The sequence below is a fragment of the Saprolegnia parasitica genome, assembly GCF_000151545.1.
Source record: "Saprolegnia parasitica CBS 223.65 unplaced genomic scaffold supercont2.28, whole genome shotgun sequence".
Taxonomy (NCBI): domain Eukaryota; phylum Oomycota; class Saprolegniomycetes; order Saprolegniales; family Saprolegniaceae; genus Saprolegnia; species Saprolegnia parasitica.
In genome coordinates, this window is record NW_012156422.1 from 365,381 (window position 1) to 385,364 (window position 19,984).

The following is a 19,984-nucleotide window of genomic DNA, read 5'->3' on the forward strand; positions in this document are numbered from 1 at the left end:
CACGACGTCGGCGGCTTGGACACCAGTCCATGGGCGTCGAGATGGCAACTGCGCTGGGCTGGGCTTCTCGTCCTTGTCGGCGGCGGCCGTGTGATGCATGTCATGCTGGGCATGGTGGTGGTGGTGCTGGACGGTCTCGAGCGAGAAGACGGCGTCCCAGGTCGACGCGCGCGACCGCGAGGAGATGGCCGAGCGCACCGAGTGGGCCGACCAGTAGTCGCCGCCTGGGTACGTCTGCGTCGTCGCGGGGTGGTCCATGCTGCTGCTGCTGTCGCGACCGGCGGGCAGACGAGGTGTTCAGAGGAATAAATAATTCAATGTGCGTCGCAAGTCGCTGGAAGTGGTGATACCTCTATCTTTCGATATAATATGAAAAGACAGAGGTTTTGACGCCAACCTCGCGACATACACAACCGGGCAGTGGCGTCAATGCAGCACATGTCGCCGCTAGGTGGTCGGCGCCGTCGCCACCTGGTCCAGCACTCAAGCCCCAAGTTCAAGGTGACGCCAGGCCCGACCAAGACCGTGCATTCATTCGCCCATATGAGCGTTTTCCTGCGTGCTTGGGACAGCACCCACTGCATCCGAGGAGCTGGTTCTTCGAAGCAAGGTCGTCAGTGAAGAAGCCAGCACGTCAATCTGGCCCGCTGCAGTATGTATTGGCCAACGCCTCGCCTCGCAAAGAAGAGGCGCCACTTGGTGACGCCAGCCAGGACTGCGAAAAACGAGCATCACTCGTCGCAGCAGCGTGCTGCTGCTGCTGATCATGACGGTCGTCGTCGTCGGTCGAAGGGACATGCAAGAATGGCATTTTGCATGCAGCATATATCTACCATACACTGTATCTGGTGTTGCGACGGCGCCTTGTACTGTGTAGTGTGAGTGCCATGTCAGATCCAATGCAATGGTCAGCGATGGTCGACGCACGCCAGGCGGCTTGTTGGGTGCTACGAGGGAAAATCGTAAGAAACGCTGGACCGACGACCGAGACGAGAGAGCGAGCGACTCATGTCCTGAAGCGCCACGACATAAAAGCATTTTCGCACCAATTGTTGTGAGGGAATTTTCCGTTGCACCAATCCCTGCGAAGGAAAACGCAAACACGACAAACGATTGGCTACGGCAATAGAGACGAGGACAAGCAAGAGGATGACCAGCGTCGCCGAGCACGCGTGGCGCCACGACTGGGACGCCGTGCGACGCTGCGTCGAGGCCGGCGCTGACGTCAACGCACCCTTTGTACGTACATGCAAATGTGCATGCGGCTCATGGAGCCTAGTTTGGCAAGACGGCGCTGCACTGGGCGGCGTACCACGGCGAGAACGCGACGCTTGCCGCGCTTGCTGCCGCGCCCGCGATTGAGATTGATGCGCGCGACCTCGAGGTACCATGGTGCTGCTAGCGACAGTGACGCGACGAGAATTAGAATGCCTGCACGGCGCTGCACTGGGCCGTGCTCAAGAGCAACCTCGAGGCTGTCAATGTCCTCCTCGCCGCCAACGCCAACGCGCACGCCGTGACGCAGGTGCGTGGCCTCTCCATGCATACCCAGCGCGTGCTGACGTAGGGTACGTAGGACGGCCAAACGCCGCTGCAGCTCGCGATCGCTACCAATGCGCACGCGATCGCCGACCGCCTCCAAGAGGCCATGCACACGCTACCGGTTCATCACCCCGCGATGCGGTCCTTGATCGATAGACGTTGTACGCTAGGCCAAAGACGCGCTCGACGGAAAAGGCAGCGCGCGGCTCAGCTTTATCCGCACGGGCGACGTCGCCCGTGTCCACGAATGGCTCGCGCAGGCCGCCGACATCGAGAGCCGCGACGACGTAGGATACGCCACTGCGCGCACGACTGCGTTCTTAGCGCAAGGTGACACCACTGATGCTCGCGGCTGCGGGCGGTCACCACACGATCGTCGAACTTCTTTTGGAGCGGGACCCGGACGTTGACGCTACGGACGCGGTACTATACAAGTGTCGCCGTTGTCTGATGCGAATGGCCCTTAGATGGGCCGGACCGCGCTCATGTACGCAGCGCTGAGCGGCCACCCGATCATCCTGGACATGCTCCTCGGCCACTTTGCCGATATGGACGTGGTCGACAATGTATCAACTAATCACCTGATGAGGAAACCGACAAGACAGGATTCATCACTGTAGGACGGCGCCTCGGTGCAGCTGCTCTTGCACGCGCAGCTCTCGGACAAGAGCCACGCGGCGTCGGAGCTCGCGCGATTCCAGCGCTGCCTCTCGACGCTGCAAAAAGAGGCTCAGTACCGAGAGACATCGACCGCCTACCGCATGAAGGTCCGCGCGTCGATCCTCAAGCGCATGGAACAAGGGTTTCTCGTGCCGTTTGCTTTTACAACGTACTAGTATGCGCTATGGTAGGTTTGATGCATCTGTCTTCAAGATGGCAGTGCACTGCGACCCGTCGCTGGGCCGGTGGTGCCTCAACCATGCCCTTATCGTGGACCGTCACGCCATGAGCTTTCACGAGGTCTGCCCTGCTGCTATTATGTGTTGGAAAGCTATAATCATCCTATAAACCTAGCTCGAAAAGATCTATGGCACCCGTGGGGTCAAGAAAAGCCCGTTGTACACGCTGCTGCATCTGCCGAGCGACGAAGCGTACGAAGCCCAACGCATTTGCTTGGACCATATTGTCATGCGGCGCGTGCTCGATCTCAAGTGGGAGGTACACTATTACACGTCGATGTCGTCCCTACACGCGGTGACGAAATGCTAGCTGTTTGGTCAACGCATGTTTATTGAACGCGTCCTCATGTACGGACTCTTTGTGACGACCATGACCATCTCTGCCTCGCTCGGTATGGTCTTTCCTTCCATGCGTCAGGATACTGATCAAGGTTATGATGATGGGTAGACGAGTCGCACCGGACGGAGTCAGACGCGATCCTATCGTTTTCCGTTGTGAATTGGGCCGTCGTCGTGCTCTTCCTCGTCTGCGGCTGGCTCGGCGCCCAGGCCCTCCGCCCGTCGATGCTCTGGCGTCTCGCCCGGTACAGACGTCGCGCGCGATCGTGCTTGACCCTGCTGCGTCGTAGATACTTCGTTGACGGCCGCTGGACGGCGTACGATGGGCTCGTGCAAGTGACCGCGTCCGACAAGCGCAAGGCCAAATGGTGAGAACCTCGTATATGCATGGTTGTCTCCATTGGACTATGGACTCTTCTAGGCTCATCCTCGTCTCGACGGTGAGCGTCGCAGTCGCTGGCTGTGTTCCATCGTGCTGGTTCCTCCTACAACTCAACCTCGACGAGTGGTCAGACATTTGTGTTTCGAGATGGTGATGATGTTGAAGTCGTGTAGGTTCTGGCCGTTCAAGATCGTCAACCTCACGCTGCTCTTTTGCACGGCCTTGTACTTTCTCAGCACCGAGCTCCGCGAGCTGCGCGGCGACACGGCGGCCCTGCGTACGTCACGCGATTTGTTTTTAGGAGGATGGACAATAGTGTCATCATCTTGTAGTTGACCCGACGGACAAGAGTGGTCAGCGCGTCCGCTGGTCGTCGTCGACGTACCTCACGTCGTTTGTCAACTGGTACCGCCTCGTGGTCTACTTGATCATCGCGATTGGCTATGTGCCGTGGGAAATCGGCGCGTACGAAGCGAACGTGCCGACGTTCTGGCACGTTTGTCTAAGCACGTTTCTGTCACTCTCGCTGTGGGTACTCTCGCTCGAGGTATCGATCCAACTATCCAACAACTATCCTGTATCCAGGATGAATCCACGGTAGTTTTTACAAGTGCATCCAACGACCGGCTACCTCTTGCCTATGATCCGGGGCCTCCTCATTGACGTCGGCAACTTCATTTTGCTCTACGGCGTCTTGCAATGGGGGCTTTCGTGTGCCTACCTCCACATTGTGCAGCACGAACCAGGTAGGCTTGCTCTTTTGTCGTCCTTTTTTATAAAAATAAGTGTGGAAATTATTGTCTTCTTAGACGCCACGGGGTTTGGCATTTGGTTTCGCGCGTTTACGTTTGCGTATTTTGTGCTCTTTGGGGAATTTCGACTCGACGAAAACTTCAAGTCGGACGACAGCGTGCTCTTGACATTCTTCCGCATTCTCGCGCAGATCCAAGCCGCCATCGCGTCCGTCTTGCTCATGAACATGCTCATCGCGATGATGAACAAGCGCGTAGGCTTTCCCTCCATGCGTGCAGGCCCACGGTGCATGTTAGGTGCTCGAAGGCCTCGAGAAGGCCAAAATTCAAGCCCTCGCCAGCTACGCCAACTGCATCCTTCGGTACTTGTGATTTGTTTTTCTACAAGGAGGCTAACCATGTGCCTATAACGAGGCTGGAAATGGCCATGTCGCCGTCGACGCAGACCAAGGTCATGCACCTCGCCGATGTCGACGGACACGAGTGCTTGAACCCGCTCTTCTTTACGCCTCTAGCCCGAACCGAGGTCGGCCCGCGCACCTGTGACGGCGTCGTACGACGATGGCGTAGGTGGCGCTGAGCCCTGACGATTTGGTCACACTCGACACGTTAAAAACGCACCAGCTGTCGTGGCGCCGGGTCCTCGAGAGCCTCCAGTCGCTGCTGCTGGAAGAGCTCGAGACGCCTCTTCTGGGTACGAAAAGCAATCAGCGAGGTACTACTACATATGTGGTGTGATGTATTAGAGACGTGCGAGCAGCAACTGACAGCGCAGTTCAGCCTCTTCCTGCACAAGCCGCATGTGAATCTGCTCAGCGCGCCGCGCCTCTTGGCGCAGCTGGTCCTCTCGCTCTCGGCGATCCTCTCGACCGTCGACGGGCTGCGTCCGCACCACATGGCGCACCTCGAGCAGCACGTCTGGCCCGCGTTTCAGGCGGTACGACACTCGTTACGGCGATGCGCGCGACTGACGACTATGGTTGTAGAAGGGTGCGCAGCTGGCGGCGACGGCCCGCGACGCCTTGAACTACGAGGCGGCGACTGGCCACTTGGCCGTGGAGCGGCAGCTGCGAGCGATGGACGAGCGCCATCAGCGGCAGCTCGAGGCGCAGCAAGCCGTCTTTGCGGAACAGCTCCAGACGCAGCGGCTTGCGACTGACGCGCAGCTGATGGCGATGGAGAGACGGTAAGGCGCGGGGCATTCCCTCAGTCCGTGCATGAACTCGCAACCATGGTGCGAATGAATTAGACTCGCGGCGCTGATCCAGAGTTTGCGTCCGTCGTGACGAGATGGCCTTTCTGGCCGAGTACAGTATTTCACGACATGAATGCACTTGAAGAATAGTGTGCTGTGAAAAACATAGGTAGTGTGCCTCGACGGAAAATGGTGTACGCCGGAATCTCCTGTGCGATGGCATTAAAAACGCACGTCTTTTTGTTTGTCGGATTGGATATCTATATCGTTGTATACCATTAAATAAATGGTTTGAAAATAAAATAAATGAATTGAAAGCCGCCAGCGCGATCTATCGAAGTGGCAGTTGTGTGGCAGCCGCACCGGAGCCGAGCATGGACATCCAGCACGATGGCCATGGCGACGAGAGCGACCCGATGGAGATCATGGTCGTCGCGCTCAGCATGGATGCGACCGAGATGTACACGCGCTACCGGCTGCAGGAGACGCTGGCCTTGATGGGCTGCCGGACCAAGGACGCGGTCGACGTGACGGCCAGCATCTTTGAGGCGTACCACGCCTTTGGCGTCGGCGCCACGAGCCACTGGCCGTTCGAGAGCCTTCAGCACGAGGTCTACGCGCAGCTCGCCAAGCTCGACTACACCAAGACGTCGCAGCTCCTCGACTTTGACATTGCCAAGGAGATTACGCAGCGAAACAAGTCGTTTGTCGTGCTCCTCGGTGGCACCTCGGGCACTGGCAAGTCGACGCTCGCGTCGCTGCTCGCGTCGCGCCTGCGCCTCACCACGGTATACGCTTGCAGCACCGGTGCATCGTCCTGCAACGCGCTTGGTGGTGATCTAGGTCTTGCCGACCGACTCGGTCCGGCACATCTCGCGGGCCTTCTTGACGAAAGAGTCGCACCCGTGCGCGTTCATGTCGACGTACCAGGCCGGCGAAGCGCTCACGCCCGACCAAGTCGACGAGCTCAAAAAGGTCATGCAACATCGTCGGTCCTACCTCGTGACATCCATGACGCGTAGATTGCAGCGGGCGACGTCAACACCATCATGTCGGAGAACCGCCTCCAGAAGCGCAAGGTGCTCAAAGGCTACAAGCTCCAGGCCGACGCCGTCCTCGAGAAGCTCGACCTTGTCCTAACGATGTTTGAGAAGCGCAAGCAAAGCCTTGTTGTCGAAGGTACAACCTCCCCTTTTTCTGCTGCTTGACTTCGTGGTTTTTATACACACTGGCTCGATACTTGATACCGACTTGATATTTACACTCCGTGGCATGTAGGCGTGCACCTCAACACGGAGCAAATGGTCGAGCTTGTCCGGCGGCATCCCAACTGCGTGCCATTTGTGATCTACATCTCCAACGAGATGAAGCACCGCGAGCGGTAGCATGCGATCCGCCTATCGTCTTTGGCGCTTATTCGCATGATCGTGTAGCTTTGCGGTGCGGGCACGACACATGACGATCGATCCGCAAGAGAACAAGTACATCAAGTACTTTGACAACATTCGCATCATCCAGCGCCACCTCTGCAAGAACGCGGATACGTACTTGATCCCGAAGATTGACAACACCAACGTGGATCGGTCGTTGGTGACGATCCAGTCGACGCTGGTCCGCGTCTTGCGCAAGATGCTGCGCGGTACGATCCCTCGCTGCTATCACACATGATACGATCCAGAGTCGATCGATCTCGTAGGCGACAGCATGGTCGATGAGAAGACCGGCAAGTTTGTCTTGCTTTCGCGGGAGCACGAGAGCGCCATCAAGAAGGCGTGGTCGAGCAAGGGCGTCCGGAAGGCGATGCGGCCGCTCACCAACCAAAAGGTCTCGAAGCGGCTCTTGCTGCGCCGTCTCTTGGCCGAGCAGCAGTCGAACCACCACGTCGGGCCCGACAGCTCGTCGAGCGACGAAGAGAGCGGGGACCACCGCCCCAGCCGCCATGACGACGACGACGAGGAGCAAACGACCGTGGTCGGCAGTCTCTTGAGCTTTCGCGACAGCGCCAAAGTCCGCTCCGACGGCGACGACGTATAGGCTGTGGCAACCGCGAGTGCTGACGTCATTCTTGTTGTCGCCTAGGATGACAAGACGTTGTCGACTACGATCCAGCAAATGGCGCTCTGGCGCGCGAGCCAGCCCAAGCCGCTCGCGTTGAACGGTACCACCTTATTCGGTCGGTTTGTATCAACGTATCAACCATCGACGGGTGCTAGACACGGCCGTCGGCGACGACGGCGTCGACCCGGAAATGACGTTTGAAAACTTCCACTTGGCCGACATGAAGCAGCGCTGGCGCCACAAGGAGCGCACGCGGTCGTGGTTTGGGTCGCCGTCGCAAGCCATCGAGAAGCAACGCTCGTTGACGCTCGACAAGGGTACTGTCGTCGTTGTTGGGTGCGATGACGGACTTGTGCCAGGCCCACTGAGTGCGATTCACTCGGGCACTCGACGCCCCGCGACCAAGGTCCGTCCGTCCTCGGCGAGCCCGAAGAAGCGCGACTCGCTCCGGCACAAGGCCGTGCGCCTCGGCGAGAAAGGGCCGCGGCCCATGTCGGCGCGCCGCCTCTCGTCGTCTCAAGGTACCCACCGTGCTTTTTCGGTCGCGGCCACGCACGTGTTTTGTAGATTTGGATTTGGATTTCGACTCGGTCTCGGTCTCGGATCTGGACCGGCAAGATTGCATCTCCGAGTCGTCGTCGCACGCCGAGAACTGCACGTCGCCGCTTGCGTCGCCGACCCGCAGCATTGGCGAAATGGACTACGCCGTGAGCTCGGGCAGCGACGACGACGACGACGACGACGACAACGACGGCAACGGGGTCGTCGGCTTTGCGCTGCCGCCCGTCCCGGCGTTTGCACCGGTGCCGCCATCTCCGAGCTGCCCACCTTCTGCGATTCGCCCGGCGCCGTAGACGGCTTCAATGACGCGTCGTCGTCGTGACAAGCGCACGAATACACTTGCATGCATAATATCGTGTGTTTCGTAGCAACGTTCTATCAACGTATCAACCGTCGCGTCGGCGGTCGTAGCAGCGTTTCTTGTCGACGTCGGCGGCTAGTACGCCTTGGGGTGGCGAGCCTTGCCACGGTGGCGCTGCTTCCACCACACTAGAGTTCTCACTCGAATTGCGCTGCAAGAGAGAGAGTGCTGTACCATGGAGCGGCGTCGCATAGGGCGACTTTTGGTCGAAGAGAAGCTGGTACTTGAGGAACGAGAAGGCGTACGCACCAAGGAATGAGATGCCGACGCCGAGGACGTGCCACGCGTCGGTGACGGCGTCGTGGAAGAAGAGAAAGCCGAGGCCGGTCGACGCGAGGTCCTTGATGTTGCCCGTGACTGACGTGGCGAGCGCCGACGTCTTGGTCTACAAGGCCATACGATAGTGGATGAGATCCCCTTCTTGTCGTCGTCGTCGTACGGTGCAGAGCTGGATGGCCACTTGGTACAGCAGACAGACGCTGCTCATGAGCAGAAAGAGACTCGCAAACGAGAGCGGATGCGCCAAAGTCGATGCAAATGCGTGGACGGTCGACGCCTCGTAAGCCAATGCGAGGGGCGTCAAGAGACAGGCGCCGACGACGCTGTTGGTCCAGACCACGAGCAGAGGCGACAGCGTCGACTGCTTGGAGAGCACGAGCGACGCGGCGGTCATGCAGTTTTGAGCAACCACAAGGACGTAGCCGGGTAGATCGGAGGACGCGTCGTGGTAGCCGGCGAGGAGGCTGCCGAGCGCTGTGACTACTCGGCCTCGATGAGGAATGACGCGCCTGTATGGTCGTCGGCGTACCGAGAAGCGCGGCCTTCATCGCATCCGGGATCACCTAGGGCGATAGTACGAGGAAGAGACTACTCTTGCGGCTTGCTTTCCGAGACCTACCTTCTTGAGCACGACAATCTCCATGAAGAGGACCTTGAGCGTCGTGAGGCGGCGCAGCACGAGGTACCTATGCGCCAGATGCATGCGACGCGATGTATACGAGGCCGGTACATGGGCATGTTGACGAGGCGCATGCACACAAAGGCCGTCGTCGTGTTGACGGACTGCAGCGTCGCAAGCGGCGCGACCTCGTAGAGCCACACACGCCACGTGAGCGTGGCAACGGCCAGTGGCAGGACGCGGGTCGCATGCAGGAGGAGCAGCACGGAGACGGTAAAGACGTGTTGCAGCGCAGCGAGCGAGAGGACTGCGCGCCAGCCGTACGAGGTCAATATCGTCTTGGTCAGCACGTTCATGCTCATCGAGCACACAAGGTACAAGGCGCAGGGCCACAGCGCGGCCACGAGCCGCCGGACGCGGTGCATCGAAAGAAATCCGCCGCTTTTGATTGGCTCGTTGCGGCCACCATATCTTGAGCGCCCTTTCATGATAGGCATATTCATATTCCATATTCCATATTCAATATTTCGTGCGGCTTGAGACACAATATCCGGATACGAGGCAATATCAATATATTTGTGGTCATATCCAGACAAGCAGGAAGACAGCGATGGACCTCCTGGACGAACTCGATGCGCTGCTCGCGGAAGAGCGATCGACGCAGCAGGACGCGCGCCCGTGGGCGCAATGCTTGAGCGGTCATGCGCCGCTGGGCCCCGCTCCTGCATCCTGCAGGCTCGGGCGGCGTCGCACCCGGTGCTCCTGCCGTTCCCGCTCGTGTCGTCATCGCCGCTGCCGGTACTGATACATGCGATGACCTGTAACCCAGAGCGCTAAACTTTACGGCGCAGGCGACGGACGATGACGAAGCGCCGCTGGATCCGCTGGCGAGTGCGCTCGCGAGCGAGCAAGCCCCTCGCGTGTGGCCAGCCAACCCGAGCCGCTTGCTGGTCGAAGTCCCGCTCTCGCTGCACCGCGCCGATATTACGCCCGTCACGTCGCGCATGGTAGCAAACGTCCTTGATCAATATGAGCGGAGGATCTTAGATGCATGCAGGTGCTCGAGCCGACGAACCTCACGTACGCCTTCGGCCGCGTCGTGCACGACGAACGGTACAACGTCATGATGAAGCTTCCAGGGGTCTCATGACGACGACGATTAGCTCGATGGCCGAGACGTCCAACTCGATGCTGCGCAAGCCGACGCACCTGCAAGAGTACGCGCGCGGCAAGATCGGCAACGTCCCATTCGCGCCCGGCGGCGAGTCGCTCATGAAGTCGACGACGGCGCCGACGTCGACGGACGCTGCGATCGCCGACGAGGCCTCGATGCTCAAAAGCGCAATGGCCAGCGAGATGCTCGACCTCGCGCAGCGTGCGCTGGCGGCGGGCAGCAGCAGTACCAACGCCTCGGTACGTTCTCGTGATGATGATAGACATATATTCCATGGACATGCACGAGTCTCTTCTTGGGCGTAGGCGGACTGGAGCAGCCTGCTTGTCGACGCGCCGGGGCTGACGCACGGCTTGACGCGCGAGGACATTGCCCGCCTCACGCGTGGCGCGTCACCGGGTGATGTGGTACGTCTTCATGGCGTTGCCAGACATGATCGATGGAGACTATTGTCTAGGCGGTGACTACCGCGCCCGCGGCCGTCACGGTGGGCGTCAACCCGACCGATCTCTTGCAGCCGTACTACGCGGTCATCTCGGACGACGAGTCGATGAAGGCGCTGCAGCGATCGATCGCCGATGAAAAAGCCGTCTTGGGTACTCAATACGCTTCTGCGACGCGTGTCTTATACTCTGTGCTTGAGCAGCCATGACATCCAACACGCTTTCGATCCAGAGCTTGCTGACAGACAATGACGACGACGAGGACATGGACGTTCTCGACGCCGTCGACCCGGCAGACGTCGTGCAAGAGGCGCCGGCAGCGACGCGGTCCTTGGTGCGTCTCTTCGGCATGTCGCTCGGGTGCGTGACGAGAGGCGATGCTCTGTAGGCGTTTGCGGCGGCAAGTGGCAGCGACGCGACGGTCGAAGATGCGGACGTGGATGTGACGCTGGACGCCGTCATGACGTTGATGGACAGTATGGCGACGCCGGCGCCGGCGCCGGTCCTCGAGTGGGCGAGCGCCGAGCCCATTGACGTGTCCAATTTCCACGCCAAGGTGCCCGACATGGCCATGTCGTTTCCGTTCGAGCTCGACTCGTTCCAGAAGCAAGCGGTGGTGCATTTGGAAAACCACGACTGCGTCTTTATCGCAGCCCACACGTCGGCGGGCAAAACGGTACGGCAACTGCTCTAGTCCAACACGATGATCGTATCGTTATCTTGTTTATTAGGTGGTCGCGGAATATGCGATCGCCATGTCGCAAAAGCACATGACGCGCACGATCTACACGTCGCCGATCAAGGCACTCTCGAACCAAAAGTACCGTGATTTTCGCACGAAATTCGGCGTCGACAACGTCGGCTTGATCACGGGCGACGTCTCGATCAACCCGCAAGCGAGCTGCCTCGTCATGACGACCGAGATTCTCCGGTATTTTGATTTTTTAAAAATACGTATCAACTTGATACGTCGATGATAGATCCATGCTCTACCGTGGCGCCGATGTGATTCGCGACATTGAGTGGGTCATTTTCGATGAGATTCACTACCTCAACGACTCGGAGCGCGGCGTTGTGTGGGAAGAGGTATATCAATCTATCAATCTTTCAAATCAAACATATTGGTGTAGGTCATCATCATGCTGCCCGAGCACGTCTCGATGGTCTTCTTGTCGGCGACGACGCCCAACACCTTTGAGTTCTCCGACTGGATTGGCCGTACCAAGCAGAAAAAATCCACGTCATCTCGACGCACAAACGCCCGATTCCGCTCTCGCACCACCTCTATGGTACATAGATATGGATGCCGTCGTATGGACGGACATATGCATGTTGGAATGCGTAGCGGCCGGCGAGGTGCTCACCGTGATGGACCCCCAAGGCCAATTTCTCTCGACCAACTACTCGGCCGCGGTCCAGCGTCTCAAGCCCAAAGAGTCCAAGACAGGTCCTGGCCGTGGCAGTGGCGGGCGTGGCGGTGGCGGCGGGCGTGGCGGCGGCGACAAGGCCGACTGGACCAAGCTCATTCGCATCCTTCAGGAAAAGCAGTTGCTGCCCGTCGTGGTGTTTGCGTTCAGCAAGCGCCTTTGCGAAGAATCGGCCCACCGTCTCTCGGGCGTACTCTCTCGTCGTCCTGCTGCTTGATGCTGAGGATTGGATGATGGTGTAGATGGACCTGAGCTCGTCCTCGGAGCGCTCCGAAATCCATCTCTTCTGCAACGCCAGCATTAGCCGCCTCCAGGTACTAGAGAGGAGAGAGCATCATGACGCAGAGAAATCAACATTTGAATTCTAGGGCCTCGACCAGCACTTGCCGCAAGTGCTTCAAGTGCGCGAGATGCTGCTGCGTGGCATTGGCGTGCACCACGGCGGTCTGCTTCCGATTCTCAAGGAGATGGTAATATACACTGGACCTTTTATGATCACGCGGGTTGATACACTGTCTTGGTAGGTTGAAATTCTGTTTGCCCGAGGCTTGGTCAAGGTGCTCTTTTCGACCGAGACGTTTGCCATGGGCGTCAACATGCCCGCGCGCACGGTGTGGCGTTGATAGATTCTTGATACTTTGGCTGATACTCTGCTCATAGGTTGTGTTTAACGGCACGCGCAAGCACGACGGCAAGGCGTTCCGCGACTTGCTGCCGGGCGAGTACACGCAGATGGCGGGGCGTGCGGGTCGTCGTGGCCTCGACACGGTCGGCACCGTCATCATTGCGTGCTGGGGGTAGGTTACCAGTCCATCGTCTTTGTGTTTACTAAACATGGCGGCGTAGTGACGCGCCAGACGCGACGTCGCTCCGTACGATGCTCATGGGCACGCCGACGAAGCTCGAGAGTCAATTCCGGCTCACGTACAACATGATTCTCAACCTCCTCCGCGTCGAAGACATGACGGTCGAGGACATGATCAAGCGATCGTTCTCGGAATTCCGCACGCAAAAGGCGCTGGCGGCCAAGGACATTCCGTCGGCCATCCAAAAAGCCAAAAAGGTACTTTGCCCTCGATTGCTATATTGCTATATTGATATATTGATATATTGATACTAGGCACTGCATGCGCTCGAGGCGGACCTCAACACCACGCATGGCGGCCACCTGGACTTGACCGAAGTCGAGCGCTTCTTCCTCCTCCAGCAGTCGACCAAGTACAAGGAGCAAGCGCTGGTGCACGCGATTTTAAACTCGCGGTATGCTGCAGCCGCGCTCTGCGTCGGTCGCGTCGTTGTGCTCTCGACGACGGGTCTGCCCGACCAGCTCGCCATCCTCCTGCAAGGTATCAAGTCGACGTGTGAGCAATGACAGGTTGATCATAAAAAACGATAGTCGACAAGGCGGCGACGCGGACCGTGACGGTCCTCGCACTGTGCCACGCGTCGTTCTCGCCGCCAGTCGTTGCGGCCAAGCCAAGCGCGATGGATTTCTTCAAGCCCAAAGCGCAAGCGAGTACGTCGACGGGCCTCGCGCCGGGCGCCAAGGGCTCGCTCTTGGGCAAGCACTATGTCGTACTCGACGTGCCGGAAACGTGCCTCAACAAGCTCACCAAGGTATCTGGATACCGTATCGTGATATTACAATCCGATATGTTTTTTGTGTATGTAGCACAAGGCAAGCCCGAACGTCCGGAGCCTCCTCGAAGCCAACGACCCGAGCGTGCTCTCGCGCGCCGTCGAGCTTCTCGTGGACCTCGAGACGTCGCTGCCGCTCTTTCTGAGTCCGCAAAACGATCTCAAGATGATGGAGCTCGAGTCGGCCGACTTGTACAGCCAGGTGCAGCACCAGTACAGCGTCATGGAAGCAAGCCCGTGCTTTGCATCGCCCTTCCTCATGCCCGTTCTCGCCCAGTACGCCAAGGTCCTCCTCTCTCGTTCCGAGCGCATCCCAGAACGAGCATGATGATAGATTGACCGCCTGCGCCACTACATGGCGACGATGACGGCCGCGCTCTCCAACCACTCGCTCTCGCTTTTTCCCGACTTTCAGCAGCGACTTCGCGTGCTCACGCGCCTCGGATACATTGCCTCGGACAACACGGTGCAGGTACGGCTCGATATAAAATGAGGTGGTTGAAAAATCTCATAAAATACATCAATGTGTAGGTCAAGGGCCGGGTCGCGTGCGAGGTCAACACGTGCGAAGAACTCGTGCTCACGGAAATCATTTTTGAAAACGTCCTCGCCGACCTCGAACCCGAAGAAATTGTCGCGGTGCTCTCGGCGCTCATTTTCCAGGAAAAGACCCAGAACCAACCGACGCTGACCCCGCGCTTGCTGCACGCGCAGAGCACCGTGCGACGATGCCAATATTATTATCATGTATGCATCGACATGGATTCTCGGTGTAGGTGCACGCGATCGCAACCTCGCTTGGCGTCATCCAGCTCGAGTGCCACCTCGGTACGCCCTGCGACTTGAAAAGGAGCCTTGGGACTTGATTGTTGATGGTGACAGAAATCGACCCGACGGAATTTGCCAAGACGACGCTCAACTTTGGCTTGATGGAAGTCGTGTACGAGTGGAGCCGCGGTATAGAGACTCGTGCGACAGGACAAGAATGGCTCAACTAGTATTAATGGACTAGGCATGCCGTTCAAGTCGATTTGCGAGCTCACGGACGTGCCCGAGGGCTCGATCGTGCGTTGCATCACGCGTCTTGACGAAGTGTGCCGTGAAGTGCGCAACGCGGCGCGGGTAAGCTATGTTTTGATTTTTGGTGTTTTTTTGTATATATTTGCATGGTTTCTGTATTTTTCCGTCGACATGATGACAATATTGACGCACTCTTTGAATTAGGTGATTGGCGATCCGCGCTTGTACCGCAAGATGGAGATTGCGTCCGAGTCGATCAAGCGCGACGTGGTGTTTGCGGGCAGCTTGTACCTGTCCTAGTCGGCTTTGTATCAAGTTCGTATCAAGTGCGACAGCACCACGACGAGATGGACGACGATATTAAATAGTTATGAGACACGGAGAGTATCGACTAGACGTGTCGCGGGCCGGTTTTGGTCTTGAGTGCATAGTCAAAGCTGTCGCTGCTGCCGCCGCGCGTCGACTGCATGATGATGATCGTGTCGTCGCTGGCGATAGACGACGCCATCCCGAGGCTGGGCTCTTCGAGAATGCTGCCTACGCAGTGTTAGCTCCATGAGTGTCGAGGTGTCGAGATGCCTACTGTTGGTGTAGTGGTGCTGCGACGCCATCGAACTCGCTGTCGACGACGTCTTGAGCAACACGTGGCTACTCGTACCCGGCGGTGGCTTGCGACTGGCGATGGACGCGATCGGTCGTGGCGGCTTGCCAGCGCCCATGATGACAAAGTCGTCCGACTCGGAGCTGCCGACAACAACGTGCTCGATCGTCGTCGGGTTGTTGGTGTTGGTGCTCATGGTCGTGAGGTTGAGGTTGGCGTTGTTCGCGTGCAGATGGGCGACGAGCGCTTCGTGGAGGCCCGACCCGTTCTGCTGGCTGGCCTGCAGCACGGCTTCGTCCATGAGGTTCTGCATCGCGTGGCGCTTCTGCTCGAGCCGATACCGGTGCAGCGCCATGAAGCCGAGGAGCCCCAGCAAGATGGCGCCGAGGAGCGCGAGGCAGATGATGAGCAGCGACGAGCCCGAGGACTCGGCGAGGACGCGCCGGGTAGACATGCTGCTGGCGGAAGCGAATTCTTTGTCGACGCTGCCCGCGCGCACAGAGCCAGTCGGTCGGTTGCCTCTTTCGCCGTTTGGCGCTGCAATTGCCGTAGGCAGTACCTTCTTGTCCGGATACACGGGCCCGCGTCTAATTACACGCGACTTACGCAATGGTGTCGGCAACGATGGCCGCCGCATTCGGCGCCTTGCTCTGCACGCATCGGCGGTAGCATTGCCTTGTGCTTGCAATGCTGAAGCATGGAATAGAAGGAGGCGGGACCGCGGCCAAATGGCGATGGCCGTCGAGGAGTGGTTGAAATGGAGTGTTTTTAGAGTGCAGGAGGGCAGGGTGACTCACGCATATCAGCCGGCGTTGGGAACGCGAGTCGAACCGTCCCCGCGTGTCAAGTCGTCTGATCCAGTGGCGCTTCTGAGGAGTCGCTGCAGCAGGTCATCGACACCTCCATGAGCAGCGCGTGTCCGTGGCGCGCTGACGTCGATTCCCGCTGCTAATAGCTACACTTCCATTAGATTGTGGCAATCGACACCCTTGCCGACGAAGGATCTAAGTAGTACAGTGGCTGACCATGGCGGCAGTGTCATGCTGTACAGTCCGTCAAGCGACAACCAGACAAGACAGTGTGTCCATGTACTAGGTTTATATATGGGTTTATATATTATTTTATGTTGCGACAAGGCTTTTGAAAGCAAAAGAAATGCAGCGGCTTTTACACCTCGGGGTGCACGTACTGCACGTGGCTCACGAGCACGGCGGGGTCGGGTGTCACGAATGGACAGAACGGACATCGTTCCGGCTGCATGCGGACAGGAGCCGCCGGGTACCTTGCCATTTGGCGGGGCGTCACCGTCTGCACAAAGCCAGAGGCGGGCGCCTTCCGGCGGCGCAAGAGGGCACCGAGGAGGCCGACAATCACGACACCCACCACCGTCACCGCGATCGTCATCCACGTCTTCCACTCAAAGCCCGCCGCGGACGAGGACGACGAGGACGATGACGGCTGGCCGTCACCGTTGGGTGCCGTTGCGCCCGACGTGGGCGCCGTGCCACTCGGCATGTTGGACGCGACGGCGGACGATGACGCGACGAGCGAGTACGCCTGCGCGTTGGTCACGAGCACGGACGTGCCAGCGATGCGCGCTTCGACACTGATGCCGCCCGAGGCGCCCGACGATACTTTGGCCAGCGCCGCGTACGACACATCCACCTACGCCATTCATATCCACTACGTATCAATGTTTCAGCGTACCACTTCGACATTGTTGACCGTGTCGGGACCGTTGGGCGAAGCGATCGGGTAAAAGATCGTGGTGCCGAGCACCACCGAGAGGTCGAGGTTGTTCTGCAGCTGCGTCGTGGCGGCCATCGAGCCCGGCGGGTCGGTCCACACCTAAGAGTGCAGTTTTCAGTGAGCACTCGATAGAAAAGGTCGACGTACGAGCGTGACGCGAAGCGACTGCCCCGGCAGCACGGTGAAGCTGTACGTGTGCAGCCCGCCGTGGCGCAGCGTGGGTGCGCTCATGGTAGAGTTCGGCAGGAAAAACACTTTGGGCGTGGCGGACGCGCCAAACGACGCGATATTGGAGAGCTGCGGGAGCCCGTAGCCTTGGTTAAAGTCGGGGTACGCCAGCGGCGTCGCCGTCTGCTGCACAAACGAGCACGTCACGAGACCCCGGAGCGGCCCGATGCGATTCTTCAAGCCCGTCGCGCTATGGATCATGAGCGCCTTGATGAGCGAGGCCGGAATCGTCTTGAGGCCGTTCGAGACGTCGCGGGTCCCGGCCTTCCACCAGCCGTCGCGGAGCCACTCGTAGATGAGGACTGCGACGCCGGCAGCGACAGGTGTCGCCTACGACCCCCGCATCAGATACGACAACTCTGACAGGAAAAAATATATTTTGTACCTGGGACGTGCCTTGGAGCGGGCAGACTTGCGTCGTCTTGGTCGTCAAGCCGGCGGCGAGGCTCTGGGACGACGTGATCACTTGGCCGGGCGCCACGAGGTCCGGCTTCATGCGACCGTCCGATGTGGGGCCGATCGAGGAAAAGGACGCGACGCTGTTGGGGTTGAAGATGTTCGGGCAGTTGAGCGTCGAGGCCAAGCTGGCCACCGTGTTCATGGACGCGCCAACGCTACGCCACGCGAGATCATTAAGCGCACTGCAACCACGAGAACGCATTATTACCTGAGCACGTTCTTGGCGCCGGCTGGCGAGCTGATCGAGCGCGGACCTTCGTCGCCCGAGTTGCCGGCCGCAATCACAATCAGTGTTTCGGGGTTGGAGAAAATATAGTCGTCGAGATCCCGCGCTTGCTAAAGGTGGCTCGTGAGTGGTGGCGATACAGTGCCGAGGGTCCTACTTGGCTGTAGTCGTCGCCGTCGGTGCCCCACGAGAAGGAAAAAATCTTGGCGCCTGCGCGCACTTGGTTGCGGAGCAAGTCCGAGACGTCCGACGGCGTCTGGAGGCTCACGGGGCAGTTGACGTTCGGGAGGTTGGCGCACCGCGAGCTCTACATCCACAGTGGTACTGTCTCTGGCGACAACACGTCGTCCATACCTGCGTCCCAATGTCCATAAAGGCCACTTTGGCGTTGAAGGCCACGCCAAGGTTGGGCTGCGATTTGCTCAGCGAGCTACCGAGTAGGATGCCCGAGACGTGGGTGCCATGGCCGCACGTGATGTTTTCGGATTGATCAAACTGGTCGCCAAACGCTTCGTATGAGACGACCTATTGCATTGATACATTGATACATTCACGACGGCTGGACAGTGCGGTGAGAGATGGACCTTGCGGTTGGTCGAGACAATTCGCCCAAACGGCCTCGCGCCGGGCTGGTCAAACTGGTCATGGTCCAAGTAGAGTCCGGTATCAGTGATGCCCACGGTGATGTCGTTGCCCGAACTACCGGAGCATTGAGTCTGTGGATCCATCGATCGATCCTAGTAGTGCCATACAAACGTACATGCCGTAGCTCTGGGCCTCGGTGACGCCAACGACAATGTCGGCTTGGGCATCGAGACGGCGCAAGATGGGCGGCATGGGCTCGGAAAAGTGGCGCGTCGGCGCAAACGCAGTGACAAAGACGACTGCGTCCTGGCGACTGAGATACGTTACCACGTTCGACCAGACCTTGAAATTACTGAGCGACGGCACGTAGAGGCTCTTGGGCGAGTGCCGCGTGAGCAGGTCGTCCGAGATGATGCCGGTGAGCTGCCGCAGACCCGCGTTGAGTTGCGCGATCGTGTCGTCGCTCACGGGACCGAGGAATCCAATCTCCATCGGCGGCGCTTCGGATACAACTGCGCTGACGCTGCGCGCAAACGGCGTCAGCTTCATGAGCGGTGGCAGCGGCAGGACGCGCTGGGTGCAATTGAGTTGGTGGAGCGCGTTGGCGGTCGACGCGTTGGCATGCACGAGCACCAGCGTGCTGCCTACGCACCCACGACGACGCGTCAGCAACCATTGAGCCCAACACAAGGCGATGGCTTCGTACCAGAGTCGTTGCCGTTGCTGCGGCTGAGGAGGCGAAGGAACGGGTCGGCGCGGTCGAGCACCGCTTGGATTTGGGGCACGCATGCGACCTCGGTCGCGCAGCGCTCGATCTGGACGAGCGTGGGCACGAGGCTCGTTGGGTCTGTGCTGGCGTTGGTCGGCGACAGCGACGCCAAGTGGCACGCCCCTAGCACGGGGTTTTCGCCGCCGACCATGGCGTCGACGGCGGTCTGAAAGTCGTTTAGGAACGATGCGAACGAGAGGCCATCGTCGCTTAGCGTGAGCGAGACGCTGAGGTTGGCGCGCTGGCACGTGATAAAGTCAATGGGCGCGACAGGCACAGGCCCACTGCCTTCTTTGAGAAGCCGACTGGTGCTGCAGCGGGCAGCGCAGTCGGTGGCCGGCGACAGCGTGTACGGGCTGCAGTGGTAGCTGCAGTAGGCCTCGGTCGACGTGAAGCGCCACGGCGCGGCGAGCGCGGCGGCGCCAGCGAGGGCGAGGACGAGGAGGCGGAGCATGGCAACTTGTGCTCTGGCAAGCCGGCCGTGTGACACGGTGGACAGTTGGTGAAATTTTAGTGTTTCAATAGAGGGTATACAAACAATAGGCTATTATTTTACAATCACAAAAACACGGTTGATTTTCCCGGAATAACGTGCTATATACGGTGCAAAGTCGGAAAATCCGTTGCGACCAAGCGTCTCAAATTGGGCGCAGGGCGACGTCGCTGGAAGACCAACTT

The 19,984-nt window shown here is 59.0% G+C and overlaps 7 protein-coding genes across 7 annotated transcripts; 4 read left to right on the top strand and 3 right to left on the bottom strand.

The window, feature by feature from the left end:
• Positions 1 to 1,149: 1,149 nt before the first annotated feature.
• On the top strand, positions 1,150 to 2,378 carry SPRG_06909 (hypothetical protein; the record flags this gene model as incomplete). Its single annotated transcript, XM_012346370.1, has 8 exons — positions 1,150 to 1,239; positions 1,280 to 1,384; positions 1,427 to 1,525; positions 1,577 to 1,663; positions 1,713 to 1,829; positions 1,867 to 1,965; positions 2,010 to 2,108; positions 2,163 to 2,378. 8 exons carry the CDS (start codon positions 1,150 to 1,152, stop codon positions 2,376 to 2,378), a joined length of 912 nt encoding a protein of 303 aa, XP_012201760.1.
• Positions 2,379 to 3,318: 940 nt separating this feature from the next.
• On the top strand, positions 3,319 to 5,151 carry SPRG_06910 (hypothetical protein; the record flags this gene model as incomplete). The annotated part of the gene is made up of 9 exons (XM_012346371.1): positions 3,319 to 3,439; positions 3,495 to 3,709; positions 3,764 to 3,908; positions 3,972 to 4,168; positions 4,212 to 4,276; positions 4,329 to 4,440; positions 4,485 to 4,608; positions 4,661 to 4,851; positions 4,901 to 5,151. The coding sequence occupies 9 exons, from the start codon at positions 3,319 to 3,321 to the stop codon at positions 5,102 to 5,104; spliced, it is 1,374 nt and encodes a 457-aa protein (XP_012201761.1). The 3' UTR covers positions 5,105 to 5,151.
• Positions 5,152 to 5,433: 282 nt separating this feature from the next.
• On the top strand, positions 5,434 to 8,075 carry SPRG_06911 (hypothetical protein). The gene is made up of 10 exons (XM_012346372.1): positions 5,434 to 5,897; positions 5,953 to 6,084; positions 6,132 to 6,288; positions 6,388 to 6,490; positions 6,543 to 6,748; positions 6,806 to 7,137; positions 7,189 to 7,267; positions 7,323 to 7,484; positions 7,527 to 7,688; positions 7,735 to 8,075. Exons 1-10 carry the CDS (start codon positions 5,484 to 5,486, stop codon positions 8,019 to 8,021), a joined length of 2,034 nt encoding a protein of 677 aa, XP_012201762.1. The 5' UTR covers positions 5,434 to 5,483; the 3' UTR covers positions 8,022 to 8,075.
• An 89-nt stretch (positions 8,076 to 8,164) lies between these two features.
• On the bottom strand, positions 8,165 to 9,412 carry SPRG_06912 (hypothetical protein; the record flags this gene model as incomplete). The annotated part of the gene is made up of 6 exons (XM_012346373.1): positions 8,165 to 8,217; positions 8,264 to 8,474; positions 8,529 to 8,848; positions 8,898 to 8,931; positions 8,988 to 9,054; positions 9,099 to 9,412. The coding sequence occupies 6 exons, from the start codon at positions 9,410 to 9,412 to the stop codon at positions 8,165 to 8,167; spliced, it is 999 nt and encodes a 332-aa protein (XP_012201763.1).
• Positions 9,413 to 9,586: 174 nt separating this feature from the next.
• SPRG_06913 (hypothetical protein) lies at positions 9,587 to 14,989 on the top strand (the record flags this gene model as incomplete). The annotated part of the gene is made up of 26 exons (XM_012346374.1): positions 9,587 to 9,785; positions 9,839 to 9,994; positions 10,045 to 10,100; positions 10,151 to 10,400; positions 10,467 to 10,568; positions 10,619 to 10,757; positions 10,808 to 10,938; positions 10,993 to 11,280; positions 11,336 to 11,535; positions 11,585 to 11,690; positions 11,735 to 11,822; positions 11,950 to 12,221; positions 12,274 to 12,345; positions 12,400 to 12,501; positions 12,556 to 12,642; positions 12,692 to 12,828; positions 12,878 to 13,094; positions 13,152 to 13,377; positions 13,428 to 13,666; positions 13,710 to 13,955; positions 14,004 to 14,141; positions 14,201 to 14,389; positions 14,446 to 14,497; positions 14,552 to 14,626; positions 14,682 to 14,791; positions 14,894 to 14,989. The coding sequence occupies exons 1-26, from the start codon at positions 9,675 to 9,677 to the stop codon at positions 14,987 to 14,989; spliced, it is 3,885 nt and encodes a 1,294-aa protein (XP_012201764.1). The 5' UTR covers positions 9,587 to 9,674.
• A 91-nt stretch (positions 14,990 to 15,080) lies between these two features.
• On the bottom strand, positions 15,081 to 15,744 carry SPRG_06914 (hypothetical protein; the record flags this gene model as incomplete). Its single annotated transcript, XM_012346375.1, has 2 exons — positions 15,081 to 15,226; positions 15,273 to 15,744. The coding sequence occupies 2 exons, from the start codon at positions 15,742 to 15,744 to the stop codon at positions 15,081 to 15,083; spliced, it is 618 nt and encodes a 205-aa protein (XP_012201765.1).
• Positions 15,745 to 16,372: 628 nt separating this feature from the next.
• SPRG_06915 (hypothetical protein) lies at positions 16,373 to 19,760 on the bottom strand (the record flags this gene model as incomplete). Its single annotated transcript, XM_012346376.1, has 10 exons — positions 16,373 to 16,955; positions 16,998 to 17,138; positions 17,187 to 17,597; positions 17,653 to 17,881; positions 17,935 to 18,062; positions 18,110 to 18,259; positions 18,307 to 18,477; positions 18,537 to 18,651; positions 18,713 to 19,181; positions 19,244 to 19,760. 10 exons carry the CDS (start codon positions 19,758 to 19,760, stop codon positions 16,458 to 16,460), a joined length of 2,829 nt encoding a protein of 942 aa, XP_012201766.1. The 3' UTR covers positions 16,373 to 16,457.
• Positions 19,761 to 19,984: the final 224 nt, after the last annotated feature.